The sequence below is a fragment of the Rhipicephalus sanguineus genome, chromosome 7, assembly GCF_013339695.2.
Source record: "Rhipicephalus sanguineus isolate Rsan-2018 chromosome 7, BIME_Rsan_1.4, whole genome shotgun sequence".
In the NCBI taxonomy this organism is placed as follows: Eukaryota; Metazoa; Arthropoda; class Arachnida; order Ixodida; family Ixodidae; genus Rhipicephalus; species Rhipicephalus sanguineus.
The window spans coordinates 108,892,519-108,912,128 of record NC_051182.1 but is presented as its reverse complement, the minus strand read 5'-3'; the positions used below and the strand labels follow the sequence as shown (position 1 = coordinate 108,912,128).

The 19,610-nt window shown below is 43.3% G+C and overlaps 1 protein-coding gene across 1 annotated transcript; it reads right to left on the bottom strand.

The window, feature by feature from the left end:
* Positions 1-331: 331 nt before the first annotated feature.
* LOC119400847 (uncharacterized) lies at positions 332-9,235 on the bottom strand. Its single transcript, XM_037667762.1, has 7 exons — positions 9,157-9,235; positions 7,449-7,484; positions 4,958-4,996; positions 3,097-3,114; positions 1,628-1,686; positions 1,453-1,527; positions 332-576 (listed from the first exon to the last, which is right to left on the bottom strand). Exons 1-7 carry the CDS (start codon positions 9,194-9,196, stop codon positions 403-405), a joined length of 441 nt encoding a protein of 146 aa, XP_037523690.1. The 5' UTR covers positions 9,197-9,235; the 3' UTR covers positions 332-402.
* Positions 9,236-19,610: the final 10,375 nt, after the last annotated feature.

Below are 19,610 nucleotides of genomic sequence, written 5' to 3'. Positions count from 1 at the left end.
CATGTATATGTCATTCGTTTGATTTCACTTGGCACGTTACGCCTTTGTGACCCACCAGAAAAGCAACTATATCAATCTGCCACACTCTAAAATATCAAAAATGAAAATTTCTAGTGATAAAAATGATCCACTCTGTGCGGTATTCCCTTCTTTCAGCGCACCAAGCACCATTTCCCATAATTATGTGTGAAATGTTCTGTCGTAATGTTACATGGTGGACAGAACGCATTCAAAACCTCAATGAATCATGAATACGTAGAAGCAGATGGCGTGAAAATTCATCCCATGAATGTATTTCTGCGTACATAGCGCCAATAAATATACGCACAAATTTTCCAGCCATTCAGTTTATTGAACATGTACACTGCAAGGTTTGGTTAACAGAATTGACGAAAGAAGAGCCTAACGTCGCATGAGATAATAGTTTCCGTATTCATCCCAGCAGTGCTTTCTGACCTGTGGTACATGACAGCTCATTCGACGACGAACACTGGTACATACTCCATGAATACAAACACCTCTGATGCACTGTGTTACACCAGGCCTTAAGCTTCTCTCAGCAAAATTGTCAGCGACCTGAAATCGGGAGCAATCAGACTGCAACATGAGATGTCGTGGGAATTTGGACTATCTATAGAAGCAAACGAAAAGCAGTTCAAACTTCATTGAGATATGCTTCAGCATTGGCCATGTGATTGTGGTTTCCAATTTATAGTGTCGGTATAACTTAAGAATATTTGCAAACTCCACCCGCAGCCGTAACCGTTCCACCCCACCCAGAGAAAATTTCATTGACTTTCCATTGAGACGCGTTTACTCATTTCCTTAACGTCAAACACATTTCGCGTGTTTCAGAAAGTTATTATTCCAATACAGACCCATGTTCGTTTCTCTCGCTTTACTTCGATAACTTGAAAGTCATTCCAAAAAGTCATACTTTAGATAAAAACGACGAACCTTTAGCCTTGGATTGCCTGGTATTTAAGTTAGCACAGAAAAAGTGCTTACGGTTCGGAAGGAAACGAGCTTGCACAACTCTTTCGTAGGTGACAAGCGCGCAGTAGTATGCAGCGCAATGGAAGTGTCCCTGACACACTCCTCAGTTGCTTTATAAAGCTAAAGTATAAAGCTAAAGTAAGCTAAAGTTATAAAGCAAAAGTATAAAGCTGAAATTGATTTTCGTTCGTGACATGTTGGGTTTTTTTCCCGAGGATTGTTGTGACGATGCGCCTGCGCAGCCTGTTGGTATATATACCTGGAGATCTGCCTTCACAAAATCAGTTTTTAGTTTGCGCCTGTGCTCATCTGGTCTTCTCTTGTGCTGTGTGGTGTTGCGCTTTTAACGGTGGTTCCCATGTCTAAACACCAACTAGCCCAACAGTGAACTCTCTTAAAGTACAACACTTTATTGCGGGTGAATAGCCTACTTATAGTAGTGAAAACTGAGTATACCTGGAGACAGGGGGTAAGGTTTGGAAGCATATAGAAAATACCATCCGGACACCAGGTGTGGCAGCTCACGGGGAACTGTACGAAGTAAAAAGGCACACATAAAACTGAAGCACTATTTATCTAGCCTGCGCCTTCAAGATAAAAGAACTAATGGTTTATCTGGCAGCTTACTTACTAATGCATTTCCAGATCCGAGAACTTTGTACATACATCCATTTCCATCAAAGTGTATCCCTAAACAACCAAAAGAAGTGCCGGTTACATGGTTTTCAAATGTGAACATGTGAACATCAGTTTATGGCTTGTCACAGCTCTCCGGTTTAACCATATTTTTACTAAAGTGGCCCGGAAGATGTAACAAAAAGTCATAAGCAACGGAAAATTCATTCACGTTGGCATGTCTGAAATAGAAAACTTTTTACAGAATAGGAATAGCATTCTTCCACGCTAAAAAGTTTTATGTAGGCATAATTGAACAGTTCAGTCTCACATCTGAGCTCTAGAAACGAGATAAGGTTAACGACTCCCTGCCCCTGTGAGGGAATATTTCATTCCTACTTGAACCTTCTAAAACAGAAGTATTCCGCGGCTATTATCAAAAGGTACATATATAAAACTGCGAAAATTGCATAATTTCAGCATAGAGCTGAAGCTGAGTACATGTTAATGCAGTTCAATTTTTTTATCTGTACAAGTGGTGATGTACTGACGTCATTGTCTCTTTAGGTTTCAACTGTTCTACAATACTCCCGTATTATTCGCCCAATGTGCTCCTGCGTCCACGAAAATTGTCATCAATAGCATTTGTTAAGCAGAATCGTTGGGCTCGATCATCATGAATTGGACTCAGCTCCTTGAGGATTTTCCAGTATGTGGATCGTCGTGAACTTCTAGCTTACTAAACCGAGATGGTACAGCATGCTGAAACATTTTGCGTGCGTAGTTTCGCGCAACAACGCCGATTTTCTAGACTCGACTGATAGGAAAAAAGAAATGTTCAAAAAGAGCGCTCGCGTACATTCCGTGGTGTATTTATTAACAACGAGACAACACAAGTCCCCCACATTAGGTCAGGCCAACCCTACACCGTGCACGTCTTGTGGATTTATTCGTAGTTGTGAAATAATTCAGAGTACCTAGGTCAGCGTAGCGTAGGCGCAGGTTACGTGTAAATAGATGGCAATGTTAATTCATTATCTTTCCTCATATTTACTGTTGTAAAGTAGTATAAAACGTACGTCGCCTTCTGATAGTCCCATATCATAGCGCTGAAAAACTGTTTTCCATTGTCTAGTGGCTATTCGCAAACGTTTAACCTGATCGAACAGACGTCTTAGAAGCGTACAAAGTTTCCTCTTTTCCATTAAATGTCAATTCACGAACAAAGAGATTGGCAACAATGTATTGTCACACACTCTCTGAAGAAAGACTTGGAAATAGCTACATCTTCTTTGGCTCTTTTTTCGTCACTTACCATGCACATCTTTTTAACCGTTCCTAATATAACCCTGTACTATATACTAAAAAAAATTGTGTCGACGCCACACATTGAACAGTGACAGGAATTGCGAAAAATATGCGCGGCTATTGCTTCTCGCCGCGCCGCAATACTGACGTGGTTTTAGTAAGAATTTTGACACTTACCATACCTAATGGTGCGATCTGTGAAATCAAAAAATAAAACAGTAAAAAAGGCATGTCACAGCCCATTTTCTGCTGTGTCTGATACATGCATACACACATACATACGCACAACTTTCAAAACGTATAGTGTGCATGAACTGCGACAGTTCGCTAACTCTAGAATTCTTCGTATACTCAACAGTCATTAGTCACAGTGGCTCTTAGCTCATTCAAATAAGAGGTATCTGTATAGGCTCGTAAATAGGCTCTACATATTGCGGCACTATTTTGCCATCATTTGACAATAGTTTATATGCGAAACTAACAAAAAATCTGATCACTCGCGTATATAGCTAGCTATGTTGAATACTGTGTGATCGTCCTTGAAAGGTCCCCTGGCCTTTGTCTTGATGACGTAGGAGCAGACTGTCTCACATTCTTCAATAACATCTCCGAGGGGCTCAGGTTTACGTTTTAACTGCTTAATGCACTTCAATTCTTTTCTAGACCTTAAGATACTTTTTTCATCGAAGGGCTATGTCTGCTGGAGTTATAATCCTTAGGTCAAAGAAACGTGCTTTACCGTTCGACAGCACACACGTCAAGCTAATAAAAAGAGGCATAGCTTCTGCTTGTCTTCTTAATAGTTTGATCAAACCATACGTTCACCAGATTATGCAAAGTGTGTAGAAGGAAGTCGATCGATTAAAGCAAAAGTGTGACCTGAGTCTGTTTTCTCATCTCTGTGCAAGACATGGCGTAAAAAGTCAAAACAATGAACGAAGAGCACATCAAAAGATTTTGACAATAAGCCAGTGCATGTAGTCGCACACCTGCGTAAAATTTTGTGTAACTTGAAGATGATAGCCAATCAACATTATATAAGAAGTTCTCGAGCGCCGTATAAGAGGCTTCAAAAAGGATATTAATTGATGCATAACGTACAATTTAGAATTCTGTGAACAAAGTACAATAAATCTGAATTTACATTAAGAGTAACGAGGTTCTCGGGTATTTAGCTTTTCTTGCTGTTTCTATAAACATCCGTCTCATTTATGACATGTTTCTTCGTAAACAAAACTTGCGTTTTATAAAATGTGCTCGCTACATTAGCACTAGTAGCTATAATGGTTAAACATGTTTTCCGTATGGGTAGTGATATTGCATTTTGTTTCAGACAAAAATACTTAAATATGTGGCTTCTGGTCTAGTTGAAAAACCGACATTAATAAGTACGAATAACAATACTTCGTTTCTTCCACTTGTTATGGCATTTTGTTCTAACCTGAAGACAAACAACTGCCGAATATAGAAGACGCAATAAAATATTTTGCTCTACGCCGATCGTGCAGCGATGACCCTGCCAAGTATGCACGTTCTACCCGGGGAAAGACGCGGGACTCGCATTCACTTCAGAGTCCAGGCCCAATTTGCTAGGTTCTGCTCGCAAGCCTTTGGGCTTTTGCGCTGCTGTCGCATTCTGATAACCCCATCGCACAGTGCCTACCCGTCACCGCGTGGGCTCAGGACTTCATTCCACGTGCCTGTATGTCCAACCGGACTATTTCCTTCTCGTTATTAGGGAGTTTTAAGCATACCAGTAATTTCCTTTGTAAACTGCCTTGTGCAAGCGTTTTATTATTATTGCTGATGTCTTAGTAAATTTTTCCTATACTTCGTACTTTCATTGCGAAAATCCCACAGTCTTTATGTTTCCCTTGTTTATTCCCATTCAGCTTTAACCATACCATTTTGGTACTGCATACATAAAACCTTATGTGTGTTGTATCTGTTTGGTGAAAAATAAGCAATGATTGATTTATAAGACGTGAAACATGTTGTAGGTAAGAAGGGCACAACAGCAATAAAAAAATATTCTCACTCGTAGTACGAGGGCGCACAGCCGTACTTCTCTGTGGGGCTGTTTAAAAGATAAAGTGCAACGTAAAGTTAGCTATTATATACATGAACAGTTCTTCCTAACGCCAATTGAATTGCCAACTTCACAGGAGACACAAACATTATATATGCATGTTCCAATACAAAGTCTAAGTAGAAAACATCATTATAACCAGCACACTTTGCATTAATGAAAGCACTACTTTCTGAATAGTTCTACACACTACGTAAAATGTGGGTGCGGCGGCAAATGCGTATGGAAGAAGCACAGACATGGCAAAAAAAGTTAGGCGTTCTGAACTGCCATAAGACAGTTATAATCAAGGTATACGTACGCTCAGAGATAGTTGTTTCTTTCTAAAAGACTCAAATACAAAAACAAAAACTGAAGCAATTTCACGTGATCGTAAAGCACGCCTAAGACTAATTTTAACAACACTTTATCAACATGGATCGATTCCTGATTTTACTGTAAATGATAATTCAGTGCGAAACTCGAAACTGCAAAAAAAGAAACGACTAAGAGGCAGACCTTCCTGCTTTCATAGACCCCCTAGTAATTCTTCCCGTGTTTCGTTCTACAATACCTTGTACTTATATTGCACGAAGACGATATATATGAAATATAAGAGCAAAAGAACGATGATGCTGGGGACCGATTTATTCCTAGAAGAATTGGTCTCAAACAGCTCAAGAATTTTAGAGGCCTTCAGTAGTTGCCAAAACAAGATTCATTGAAGCTGTTAGAGCATGGAACACATATTTATTCCTAATGCTAATGTAAAAAGAAGGAACGTCACACCCATACGCTTTTTTTGTACTTTCTGAAAATGATACAATGTCTTCCGAAATAGCACCAAGGCAGGCTATTGCTAAGCAGAGCATAGGTTTCGCTCAAATGCTCGCGTATCCGTCCCATGGGTTTCGCATTCTTTTATGAATGTGCAAGTAAAATGTACACGAGTCTGAACACGTATTATAAAAGAAATTCAATCGTTTGTATGACGCTGATTAGCTCCTTCTTCTGTGTGTTACATAGGTATCATGAACAAGCTACAGAAAAGGATCACTGACGCATGGCTCAGCAGTGTCCGTGAAAGCGAAACGACTAAGCCGATGACAGTTGCATGTCATAATTCATAATTTATAACAACTAACGGGCCTCCAACAACAGTTGTTCAACTTTACATTGCATAAGAGGTATACAGATACAGAAGCAGGTATCAAATTCGCGATACTCTTAGTGAGACCTCCGTTAATGTCATAGATCACATAACAACGTTATGGTAAAGTCCATTCGCTTGCAATAGCTGGTATAACATATATATATATATATATATATATATATATATATATATATATATATATATATATGTCATTGGTTCCATATATGAAACTCATGTAATTGGCCACGCTGGTCCACCAGCCGAAACGTTAATAAAACTACATTTCGTACGTGAGTCCTTCTTCTCACTCATCTATCGTACCGGACCCATCGATCTTCATACCCAAAGTACTATATATATATATATATATATATATATATATATATATATATATATATATATATAAAGTTAGGGAGTTCGTTTTCTTCAATATTGCGCTGGCTATACGGCCGAAGTGTTCATAGACTGCCTTCATCAATCCTTGTGTAGCTCTCTTGAACGTCTTGAATGAACGTCACTTAGCCAAGACAACCACAACTATGAATTTCTAATGACTGACTGACACTACAAGATGAATTCTTGAACAAAGATTTCAACAAGCATGTCCATGAATGTAATTCTTGCATTCATGTCACCACGTGTCCGGCGAACTAACACAGCCGTATTGCGTTTCTCGTGCAACTTAGACTGATGCTGCCATCAGGTAACGTACGCTTTTGGTATTTTTACTTAATTGGCGCCTCTGTTTACCATATTACCAATGTTACCAATACCTACTGAAAGCCTAGGGTAATTATGCGGTTTTATTTATGTTTCACAAACGGATAAATTTATCTACGCATAAATCTGGAAGACAAGAACTTGACATCTGATGGTCCTATATATGATGTCAAAAACGGTGGCATTAATGGCAGCTGTGTTCACAAATCCAGGCTAGTTCTGAAAAAAATAATTCAAGCTGCGGTTACAGTTCCTTGCGTAGGACAAATACCAAATAGGCGGAGCGAGGGGTGGTATAACTATGCTTCCGAGCTATTCAGAAGTTTGTATTTTATTGTATTAGTATGCTTTGATTTGTGATATACGTCTTGCTTGTCCTGTCGTACACTTCATATTTATTGACCTGGTATTCTCGTTTTGAAAGCCCAGGACACGTGGTCTGTAATACCGGAAGAACTATTGGATATGTCTTGGAATTTACTCATCACACTGTCCATCCTCTTGCAGCTGTTTACCTTAGCGACAGTTTGCCGCACTAATGAACATCGATGTGCGCTGCTAGTGCTTTTTGGAGGCAGGGTACTTTACCTTCAGTTGAGTTGGTCTCATTTTGAGCCGAAGTGGCTGAAAAGATGGTAGCAATTAACGTTACATTCAAAGCACGCATATTTGTATCATGAAAAATTTAATTTCTATGTCACAGGATGTCAGGCATTACAATGGCTTTATATAACTGATGAACATAGTAAGTGCTAGAGAGACGAATATTGTAAAAGTTCTTGAGTCATCTAACTTGCTTTATTATAGAATGATGGAAATTGCACATGTTATATAGGGAACAACACCGTAGCCCATTCATCCACAGCTGGCGCAACAAGATATTTTCTTAATAGAAGAAAGGCCTAAATTTGCCCTACGCCGCTGACAGTGGCCGAGAGTGCTAATGTAGGAGAACGAGTTGCACGTTGCTTCTGTATTTTGCTTTGAACACTCTGTGCTTGGTAACTAAATGGTCTTGTTTTTGAAGCTTTTTTTGTCATTTCTTACAGCCCATAAAGCTTCTCAATTCAGAAACAACGAAATCATTCGTTTAAGTAAACGCCGCTGGATTTTAGTGTATGATTTTATGGAAACAAAATTATTAAAGAAGCCGTTATCTAAGCTGTTGATTTCCATAGAAAGGAAGTAATCAGGCATGTTATTTCTGCTAATGGAGTGGCATTAGTTTCACTATTATTACAAGTCCCTCAGGGATCATACAATATTAGGATTCGTTTTGGTCTTTTCGTATATTTTTCTTCTATACAGGTCATTTAGGTTGCTTGGTCATAAGCATAATCATATCACATTTTCGAGAAAAAATAGTTACTTTACTGATCTCACCAATTTGTACAAGTTGGTTGTACTTGGAAGCGGTTAGGTACGGTAATGCCTCATATGAAGATAACCCTCAGAGCTCAGAAACAAGGTCACGCTATTTCCAAACGAAAACAAGCCTATTAAACATTTATGCATGCTGTCAATGTTTGAGCCATGCTTCTGCGACCTGGAGCGCTCAGTCAATATATTTGACTAATGACTGGAAATAATTTATCATGTTGTAGGCAGTTCATTCAGATTTAATCTAAAATACTCAGTGAAGCATAGCTGAAAAGGAAATGTCATCTATAGTTGACAACTTACACATACGCCGCACTATTCTGAGGCTGGTTGTTTCATAAACTCCATTTCTGATTTCAACATCTACATCGAAAATCTTTGCCACGTAATCGATCATGATGGCTCCGTTTCCACATGCGTAAAACTAGAAGATGTAGAAGATGGATGCTGTATTGTGTCCTTAGCGATTGAAAATTGGGGCTATGTCCTGCAGCCCATATGGAAGTATCTTTCAACACCAGAATTAAAGAACGTTTGCCATATGTAATATACAGCCAACGTTCGAAGAACTGACTTCCTTGTGGCCTTAATCGACCAACCAGTGATCGCCGTGTTCGCTTGTGACGAGTGTGTCATAGCGAATGGTATCGCAAAGTACAATATCTTTTTGTAATAACGAGAAATATACTCTGTCAAATCCACTCCCGTGATTCAAGTTGCTCTTAAAGACCCTGTTCTCCTTGCTGTACAATATGATGAAAACAAATGTTTCTACAGGGGCCCAATGTAATCATAAGCGTCTATACATGCTATGCGAACATCTGTTTCAAATATGAAATTCCTTATCTATGCCTCTTCGTTAGGTTATACAACAAAAATGTGATAATGGCAAAGAGATCAAGAAGCTCCAACGCACCATAAATGAAAGCGAGCATGAGGATAAACGTAGTTTTCATCCCTGACTGCTCACAAGTCCGAAATTATCTTGACCATTGCGCTGGAATGCTTGCTTAGCTTTTTTATAGCCGACAAATGATATTTCGCGAATATATTGCAATGACAAGCCAATCGTTCTGTTATGACTACCCTCCATCGTATGAAAACAATCATTGCTTGGGGCACTCTGATACGCAAGTATATTTGATGAACAGAAATATCCTTGACAATGATGTGTTATTGTTTCAGGCAAAAACAGAGCATGTCCACCACTATGAAACAGATTGAATTGAAAAACTGACATCTTGGCAGCACGTAGGAGAATGTTTAACATTTTCTTAAACTTAGCATCGCCAAAGCCATGACAGACATCATGAGCTGCTCATATCTGTCGCCAGAGGCATAAACTTCTCAGCCATTGCGCGCGTAAGTTCAGTGCATTGACGATGGCAGTTGTTATAAACCTTATGAAACAGCTATGTGTTAAGGGAAAGTTTGCAATTTGAAAGGTACTCGAAGAACAATGGTATGCACACACCCCGCCCAGCGTATACGTTCTCGCCTCGGGTGTCTCTATATTTGGGCTCCAATGTTTCTATGAAAATAGAATACCAACTAGCCCAGTTTTCCACCTTATTACGAGCAGGTGTTAAAAACACGTGACGTTAAAGGAATCCTCCGCACACCTATACTTACGGACGCTTTCTCAATTGCACATGCGCCCCAGATTGTATAAGTGAGCCCAGAGGGTTTGCAGCCACCAAGTACCCAACGCCTCACTGTAGCAAGTTCCGAGGAAAAAAATACATTTCTTCGAATTTGGTATGTGGCACCTACAATTTCAGTTATATACTAACGCAATGTGGAAATCATTAGACGCTTAGTTTTGGCATCGTGGGAGTACAAAATAGCAAAACGAGTCCCGTGGTATTCCGACACCATGCCTCTGCGCTCGCGCCGAGCCTTATTGACGGTCGTCGGTAATGGTGGCCTAACTTATGGAGCAAGGCCAACCGGTATTCCGGGGCGGTATCTTTGAACTATCAGTTTCGACGCGATGGTTAGTTTAGCGAAATTTTGTGTAACGCCACCCTACTTTGCTTGGATGTACAAGATCGTCCCGTTCAGTGCGTGACAGCCCATTACGTGATAGAGCGATACCGCTGCACAACAGCGCAGTAACCAAAGCTCACCGCCAGACACCACCGAAACGTTGTCTCCCCTTCACTGATGCAGCATTGAGTTCAGCGAATTTTATTTGAAGTGGTCATATTTGCAAAAGTGCCATTGAGCAACAGACGGAAGAAAAGTAAGAGGAGAACTCTTTTATACGTGCCCAACAAGTTTATTTGGGCGCTGAAAGCTTATGGCAACGGACATCCTAAACAAGAGCGAAACAGAACGTAAGAATTGATAAACACAAGCGCTAAAATTCATCTATCGCTTACTGCTAAAGAACTAGCTCAAAGACGTGCTTCGATGCATGCGTACAATCGCTTGAAGAATAACCGCAGAGATGTGGCCCAAAAATAATAAAGGAAAGAAGATGACTTTTAAGGGCTCGTTTTTCTTTGCAAGACACAATAATAATGATGAATAACAGACAGTAATGCCAAGGAAAGTATAGGAGTTGTTATTTCTAATAATTGGAATATAGGTGTGAAGAAAGTAAAGTGGACGGAAAACTAGCTTGCCGCCCGCAGGGACCGAACCTGCGACCTTCGAATAACGCGTCCGGTGCTCTACCACTGAGCAACGGCGGCGGTCATGTCCCCGTCCACTTTATAGGGTATATATGGGCATTTAAACTTAGGAGGTTTCCATGACAGCCATTTTGCCCCAAGAGTGAAGTGGCTGCCGCCGCGGGAGCCCAAAAGCAGTTTTAAAAGCGTACAGAAGTCGATGCGATCAACATTGACATAGTTGCAAAAATTCCCTCGAGGCACAGCGTCTGCCCAAGGTCAACCTATGGGGGAGCAGCAATGTGGGGAGCACGTGACTGCAATAGTGGAGTCGAGGAGCTGGTGCGCGCCGGGAGGAACTGCTTTCCTAGCAGAAAACATCCGCTGCATTGAGCTACTCTTCACTGGCGGCGTAGGTGCGCCCCTGTTTTCCTTCTGTAGTTCGCGATGGTGCTTCCACCAAAGCACACAAATCGTTTGCACGTGTCATTTTGTTCGTTTGCATTTTAACGCGATAGCGTTGAAAACCGTTCTGCAGAAATTCCGCTGTCGGCATCTGTGTTGGTGGCGGCGTCATTGGTTGTGAACTAAAAACCTTATCTTGTCCATGACCGAAAAATCGACAAAGACGCAAATAAAATAAAAAATAACGAACTTCAGCTTCCAATGAGAATCGAACCCGGGCCATCTGCGTGGCAAGCAGGTTTTCTGTCACAGAGCTACGCTATTTGCTCTTTTCAATATTACAATAATGGAAACCGTTACAATTAGATTTCTAATATAAAAATTAATAGTCAAGCATATTTAAGCACAAGTCAAACACAGGAAACCAGTCTAGAGCGTCACTAGAATGTCTAGGATTATACCGTATGAACTAATCTTTCTTATTGGTCAGCAGAAGTGCTGAGCCTCGGCAATCAATAAAAAAACATATTTCAAGAACAAGTGATTCAAATACGCGCGATATATGAGCCACACTATTTTTACAAATTGCTTTGGAAACAAAAATCACTATATCAATGTCATGTAGTGGAAGGACTCTCCTGAACGCATATAATATTGCATGGCAGAAGCGTAGAATTGCTCCAGGCGTCAAACATATGAACTGCGCAATGAGTGGGTGTTTTAAAGACCCATCTATTAAAAAGCACTCATACATATTTATACATCAGCAGCAGCAAAAGCATCTACAAAGTGAACATCCGTGTAGTATCGCGTGTTGCTTTACTGACGCGTAGTGGGCCCTTCACTCATTCGCAAAAGGAAGAACAATGGCGTAGTGGTGACTTAACAAATGTACTTGCAGGAGGCATTCTAGGATAGTTTGAAACAGCCGACGTTACGCGCACAGTCGTTGGTTTCCTTACGGCACAGTGCAGCCATGCACCGAGAACCGAAGCTGGGGCAGTAATTGAGAAGGCGATGCGAACGCGGCCCGATTACGCTATCGCGCTCTAATCTTGAAAGTGAAGCTCATGCGCCCTGCAAGTTTTTTTTTCTTTTTTGTCGAATCGTGGCACAAACATAACACCGCACAAGGGAACCCTACGGAATTCCGCACTTCTTGTTCGCAGCACATGTTGCAGTTTTTTCTTGTTTACTACTCTGACCCAGTGCGTTCGAATAATTTCTTGTTTTCTTGCTTTGAATGGTCACCTTCCCTGATGACAACGCATTTCGGCGCCATTTTACTGGAATGCCCACAGGCAAAGAAGTGAGAGACGAGCTCCGTCTGAAACCCACAATATCGTCGACTGGGCCGCTTACATCCAGTTGCCGGCCCAGACGGCGCACCTGCGCATTGCCGTATTCGAGCGCTCTTGCTTTTGCTTTTGCATGGCCAAATATAGACTTGTGTGGTGAAAGGAAACTGGAAAAAGTAAACGTGGCTACTGAATTTGTTTATTTGCACTCTGATACACTGTACATTTGCATCATTCCAAGTCTAGACGTGTGCAAATCGAGCCCCGAAGTAGAAGGCTGGTGAAAATCGCAACCAAAGCGCACCAGAACAAGCGAATTAGGAGATAAGACACCAGCGGGTGACGGGCGCTTTCCAGAGCCATCACTGCGCATTGCATAGGCATGCGCCGCGCAATAGCGGTGCATGTGAAAGGAAGCCGCGTCCGCGCGTCCTGGTGCCGCTCGATCGACGCAGGCCTCGCCATTCAGTCGCTTGCATAAGAAACAGATTGCGCGTTGGCTCAGGAAGAGCCTTGTTTCTGCGATGGACGCTGTCTGTGGAGACGCTCTGTAGAGAAGCAATGACAGGACGCTGTCCTCTCATTGACGTATCTCATTGACGGGAAACACCGGTGCTTTGCACCTCCGCACCTTTCACGTTAGTGGAGCTGTCTTGTATAGTATAGTATAGTATAATATAGTATAACAAGCGGTAGGAAAGGAAAGTGAGTGTGTGAAGAAGGGAAATGAGGAGGATAACGCTACCAGCTCGGCCGCTTCCATAGTCCTCACAGTACTAGTGCGTGGCAGCCCCAATAAAGATTTTCGTCTTGAACACGCGACTGCTGCCTTCGTCAACGTCACGACCGCGTAGCAGTATGCAAGTTCCCTGCTGGTGTTAATTTTTGGTACCGTCGTGATATCACATTTGTAGCGTTTTTGGGGGCGAAGCACCTTTGGGTCACGCCTTGACGGCGCGTCATGGCGTCGGCACGGTCCATCATAAACGTGTATACGCCACAAAAATGTGGTAAATCTCACTACTCGCCACCTATCCAGCAAAAGTGATGAAGACAACATTATACCAGCATATAGCCGACGACGTATGAGTATTTAATTGTGTTAATTAACAGAAATGTGTTAAATTACGTGTCAATATTACTTTCAAATGACAAGTTTTCTCTCGTACAGCATACTTCGTAGAATGTTGTGTAACACGAAGACAACTTAGGGCAAAATTGCTGCTAATGGGCAGTAATAGAAACAAGAAGAAGAAGAAGAAGCACCTTAGTGTAAGCCGCAGTCCGACGCAGTTTTCCGAAGACGGTAGTGGAGCTGAAACACCCTTTCTTACATGCCCGGTTTCAGGCCTGACACCACTAGTGCCTCACTGAAGAAGTCTCTCTAAAAAAAATGTGGCGAATTACCTCGGTCAGGCCTTCTTCTTCTTCTGTCTCTCATTATTAATTCGCAGTGATTTCACTGTGGGAAACATCGGCGCACACTGCATGCTTCGCCCCTCCCAAGGTTTCACGTTAGTGGAGCTCAAACACCCTTCGCTACATGCTGCGCCCCTTCGCAGTTTTTTAACCTGTTTTTGGCTGGAACACTCGTCGAATTCAAAAAGCCTGTGTTTGTAATTGTCGTTGGACGAAACTTAGCAAGATGTCGCTTCTGTAATAATTTATCTCGCCATTACGCCAAGCCGTTTGTGTATGCCACTGCACTGTACGTGCTAGAACTTTCAGCTGAAACCTGAAACTCTATACAACACTGCACGCGTCGGTATTTGCGACCATGCGTGTAACATTAGTATAATTTTACTGCTTTAATGAAAATGCAAAGCAGCCATATTAGTCTGAGTTAAGCCGAATAAAGGGGTAGTCCAGATTCAACATCACCTTCAGGGCTTCTTTTCTCGTATGGATATATAATGCAACTGCCGTGTTTGTGCGTCAACTCCCTATACTACGGCAGGTTGCAGCAAACATAAATAGTAGTGGTAAAAGCTGTGTTCAGAAGCTTAACTACATTGATTTGTTAAAGAAGGAAGCCGAGGGTATGCAGAAAAGCAAAAACATCCTAATTCAAAACATTTGAACAAGACGTGTTGTCTTAAGCTCAAATCAACCTTTGAAACATGTGTTACGAAAGGTGATTATCATATATTATAAATTGTGTCACCTATTGTCTTCCAAAAGGTCTAGCTGCAGCTGGTGCTTTAAAACGTCTAACCCCTAAAGATTTATTGTGGAACTTTTTTCATTGAACAATTGTACTACGGCAAACGATATCTGGACATGTGATTCCTGTGAACAGCAATGTCACTGTGACGTAATGTCAGGTTTGGACCCAGGACAGCTAGCCAATGAACAATCGAGCCATGAGTGCACACAAATATATTTACAGGGAAAAGCAACTATTAACGAAGTATCTCTAAAAATAGTCTGTCACACGCAGTCCTATACTAAATGTGTCTTTAAATGAGAAGTCGCTCGCCCTGTTTAGCTTCTGGCTTGTTGGACGCCAATCGCTCGGGACAACGCGCCGCCTGGCTCGTTTATGACCTCAATGCGAGTCGGCCACGCCATGACACGGCCTTCTGCCGCAGCAGCAGCAGGAGGGTAGCGGTAGCTTGGAAGCTCCGCAGAAGAGCAGCAGCTCTCAGCAGCTGCATTCGTACCAACAGCACACCGCGGTCGTGCCAGCCACCCGGAACGGCAGCAGGACTAGCGGTCCACAGGTTAGTAACCGGTGTAGTGGCCTTCCGCTGCCATGATTCGTCGATTCTCCGCGGCATGGACGCGTACAGCGCCCTTACAGTTTCAGTTTCTACGCTCAGTGTGTCCCATTCTTCCTAAATTACTATCCAAGTAGCTTTGGGCAGCGAGGCGCCTTTTCATAAGACCCCACCAATTCTCATTCGGACTGAGGTCCGCGCCGCTTGGAGGCCATGTTGACCGCAGAACATTGCAAGAGTCAAGCGCAGCTTCCGCAAGGCGCGCAGTATGCACTGGGCTGTGGTCGTGTTGCAGCCAGTAAAAGCCAACAGCAAACGGGCCGTCCAGGGCGAACGGCACCAGGGTCTTGTTGATGACCTCACAGTACTATGGAGCATTAAATGTTCCTTCGATGCGAACTAGAGGGCCCAGGCCACTTTTGCTGATGGCTCCCCAGATAGAAACGCAGCACCGACCACTCGACAGCACATTCTGCATGTACTCTGGTCGGTATCTAACGAAAACGAGAGAAAACAATAAATAATTGTCATTATGAACTGCGCCACCAGCGAGAAAATGTTTGCCTCACAGAGAATACCTTTTCCTAATGCGAGTTGGCGTGCGAAAACGAGATCTAAATTATTCTTGATTGTCATGAGTGCTTGTTTTGTGAAATGGGTGCTTCTGTCAAAAAAAATGTCTGACCTAAAAAAACTGCCGCGTAACGAGAACGAAGCTAGATTAGTTGTTAAGTTTATCTATGATAGCCGATGAAACAAAGTAGGCGCGTATTTATTCAACACTTAATTACACAGTAAGCTGCACGTCAAATACAAAATGCGGATTCCTCTTATTCGTTTCGCAGTATGGGTTACTATCTTGTATTTACCAACTTCATGGTAAAGACGAGAACCTCAGCAATACCTGCAGTGGAGAGGCCACCCAACACGCTGCTGCTGGTCCCACCTAGTGCAGAACGTGAATTGATCAGTAATGCTGACTTGACTCCATTCTTCAACACCCCAGTGCTCGTACGCTCTCGCAAATTCCAGTCGCTGCCGGCGTTGGTTATCTTTTAATAAGGGCTTTTGGGCTTCGGTACAACTTTCAGTCCCGCTTCCTTAAGGCGCCTTCTAATTGTGTCGCAAAGACACATGAAGGCCGAGCTCTTTCTTGGTTTTTTTGGCACTCAAGAATAAATCAGCCACAGCAGCGGCGATAATCAGTGCGTCTTCTTCTTCTTCACATACCCTCTGTCGTCCACTACGGGGCGCATCAGCAGTTCTTCCTCCATCGTCTCGGAATGCTTTCACCACCCGTGTTACGGCCGATTTGGTCCTTCCTGTCAGGCGACATATTTCTTTCTGGGGCACGCCTTCCACGACCAGGCGTGCAATGTATCGTCTTTGGTCCTCTGGAATGCGAGGCGGCATCGTCCGAGTACACGCCCTAACATCAATTGTGGTTTTAGAAGGAATGTGCGACGGACAGAAAGTGTGGGTCACAAAAACAGCATATCGATGCTCGTGGTATAGGTGGAATAATAATGATTGTTAGTCCAGAAATGCGACATAAAAGATAGTATTAATTCAGAGAACGTAGCACGCCGCGCAAGAGATGCTCGGGAGCTCCGTCTATCATCAAACAGCCGACACACACGCGTGGCAATGGTCCCGGAGCACCGAAAACGCATCCTGGGGAACCAAGTGATGCGTTATGCCTGATATCGAAGAACGGACAGATATGCGCACAGAATGACTGGCGCGGAAGTGCCATAAGCCTCGACATCGGGCGCGCTTGCGACCGATGGCGCGGCGATGCAGTTTTCCGTCGCTCAGCCACGCCCTCGAGATCCCGCAAACTTTTGCTGCCGACACTTCATCGAGGGACACAAAAGTGAGGGTTCTCACCTTGCTGTTGTCATCTGCAGCAGACGACACCGTACTGCCGTGCTGAAAAGCGCCACTGTCCCACAAAACATCTCTCAATACCATAAGCAAAAAGAGATGCCGCCGAAACACGCATGAGCTCGGCCCCGCTCTAATAAGCGCCATAGCCAAGCCATAGCTGCTCTGCCGATGACGTTGTATCGCTGGTGTCGCTTGATGGCGGAATGTTCTTTCACGAATTTTCAACCTATCGTGTAAAATAATGTTTTTACACGCGGAGTAAACAAATAAAAAAACCAACAAGCTATACGCGCATATTGCACACCTATTTTTTTGTTTTCTTGCGCTACTTGCGCAACATGAACTGCTCTGATATTTCCGGGATCAACGTCCCTGTCATTTTACGCGACAATCTCGAAGGCTATTAGGCGAGAAGGTGGCGGGAAGACCTCAATCCGCTTATCGCTCAGTGTCCACTCTTGTCGTGTTTCCCTTTTTGAATCTCCATATCTCAAAGAAACGCTTATTCATTGCTTCTCGTGAGATGTGGCTATGCACATGATATCATTGTTTTTTTTTGTTTTTTTTTCGCTGAATCTTCGAGCAACCGTATCTTTATCGCAGTTGCCCAGGGGTGCTATATTGTAAGCGTTCTGTCACAGAACGGAAGCGGTTCGCTCTTTCGAGCCCCACGCGAATGGTGGAGGCTCGTTTAACGGTCAATACATGAGAATAGCCACAGAACGGGCTTAGAATGGCCTCCGGCTCCATTCTACCGATATAACGGATAGAAAACTGTCTCCGAACGACTTGGATTGGATCAAAATTTGATTTTCCGGACCCAGCGCTTTGGTTTCGATCCAACCCAAGTCGTCCGCAGACCGTTTTGTGTCGGTTCTATCGATAGAACGGGGCCGCAGATCTTTCTATGACCGTTCTTGCCTATTCTCACATCTTGACCGTCAAACAAGCATCCACGAATCGCGTGCGGCCCGATAGAACGGGCCGCCTCCGTTCTGTGACAGAACGCTTACAAAGTAGTCCCCCAGCAAAAGCTTCTTGTTGGAGTACTTTCCGCCGGCCACCCCTGCTTTGGAAATTGGAATGTGCTTGGCACTATCGATATCGGCGCGCTCGAGGAAAACCCAGCGCCGCGTGTCGCAATGTTGCTGCTCCGGCACCGGTCACCTTTGCCAATCTTTTTCTCGTTGATACTGTACGTCGCGTCGGATCACACTAACTTGGACGCTGTCTTGTCATTTGTTACGCTCACAATAATACCACAGAAGCTACCACTGGCTTTTCGTCGTTTTTCCTGTTATAGAGACGAGAGCCTTCTTGTGCAATGGACACTTTTCTTCCATACGGACCCGACGTTTCTGAATGCACGCCGGTGTCTGAAGCTGCAGAATACACAGAGAAGCGTAGGCAGCTCGCTCGTAAACTTCCAAGTGCCGCTCAAGGTCGCGAAAACCTTCGACATGACAATGACGCGTCTACACCAGATCTCCCGACTGGTTCTCTCGTTTGGTTGCGGAACCCGCCTCACAGCCCTGGCCCTTGAAACAAGTTTCTGCACGGTTCGTTGGCCCTTGCCGTCTCAAAAGTCGTACGTCCCGTGTCAACTACATAGTTGAACCCGCAACGCCGTACCAGGACCTCATCCATCAGGTGTAATATGACGACTCATTGCAAAGCACTGACGACATGTGCCGCAGAAGTAGCGACGCTTGCTTGCTTGCTTGAGCGACGCCGGTCGAACACGAATGCAGATCACGCGCACAGCAACAGACGGCCGAGCGTTTCTTCTTCCTCCTCTTCACTACAGATGAAGGAAGTCACAGTATTTTTGAGTTCTGCCTAATAGCCTTGCTAGGCAAGATTAATTAGCTAACTTGTAAAGCAATGAACCGGGGCAAGGAAATTACACTTAGAAAGTTGTAGATCGGTTCGCGAAACGTCCGCTTATGTTGTTTCTAAATTTCAGTCTATTAAGTCAGTGTGTGAATAAACCTTATTTAAACCTGGTCCGGCAGTTTCCCTTCGGGCGAGGCCGGAAGAAAAGGGAAAAAAAAGAAAAGAACTGTTTCGCCGTTGAAGAGCAACTGCGGTTAAATATAATTACTAGCTATATTACGAACGGCTGCTGAACCACCAAACCTGCAGCGGCCGTACGCACTATAACGCCAGGGCGTGTTTTATTTATTGAAATAAAAAAACAAACGAAGGGGCTATTGTTGCCATTGCTTGGCGACGGCTACCCCTTTCCAGTTGGTTGTTAAGGTAGAACAAAAATTAAGAAACAAAAGTAAAGATATGCTGGGCAGTTCTTTGTGTACGTTGTTGTTGAACATTTTATGAACGCCGGCTATCCGCCTCGTGCGCTGCTGCTTTGAAACGGACAGGTGGCGCCATCTACGGCAAAAGTGGCAAAACACAGATGTGCCGGTGGCGCCGGCT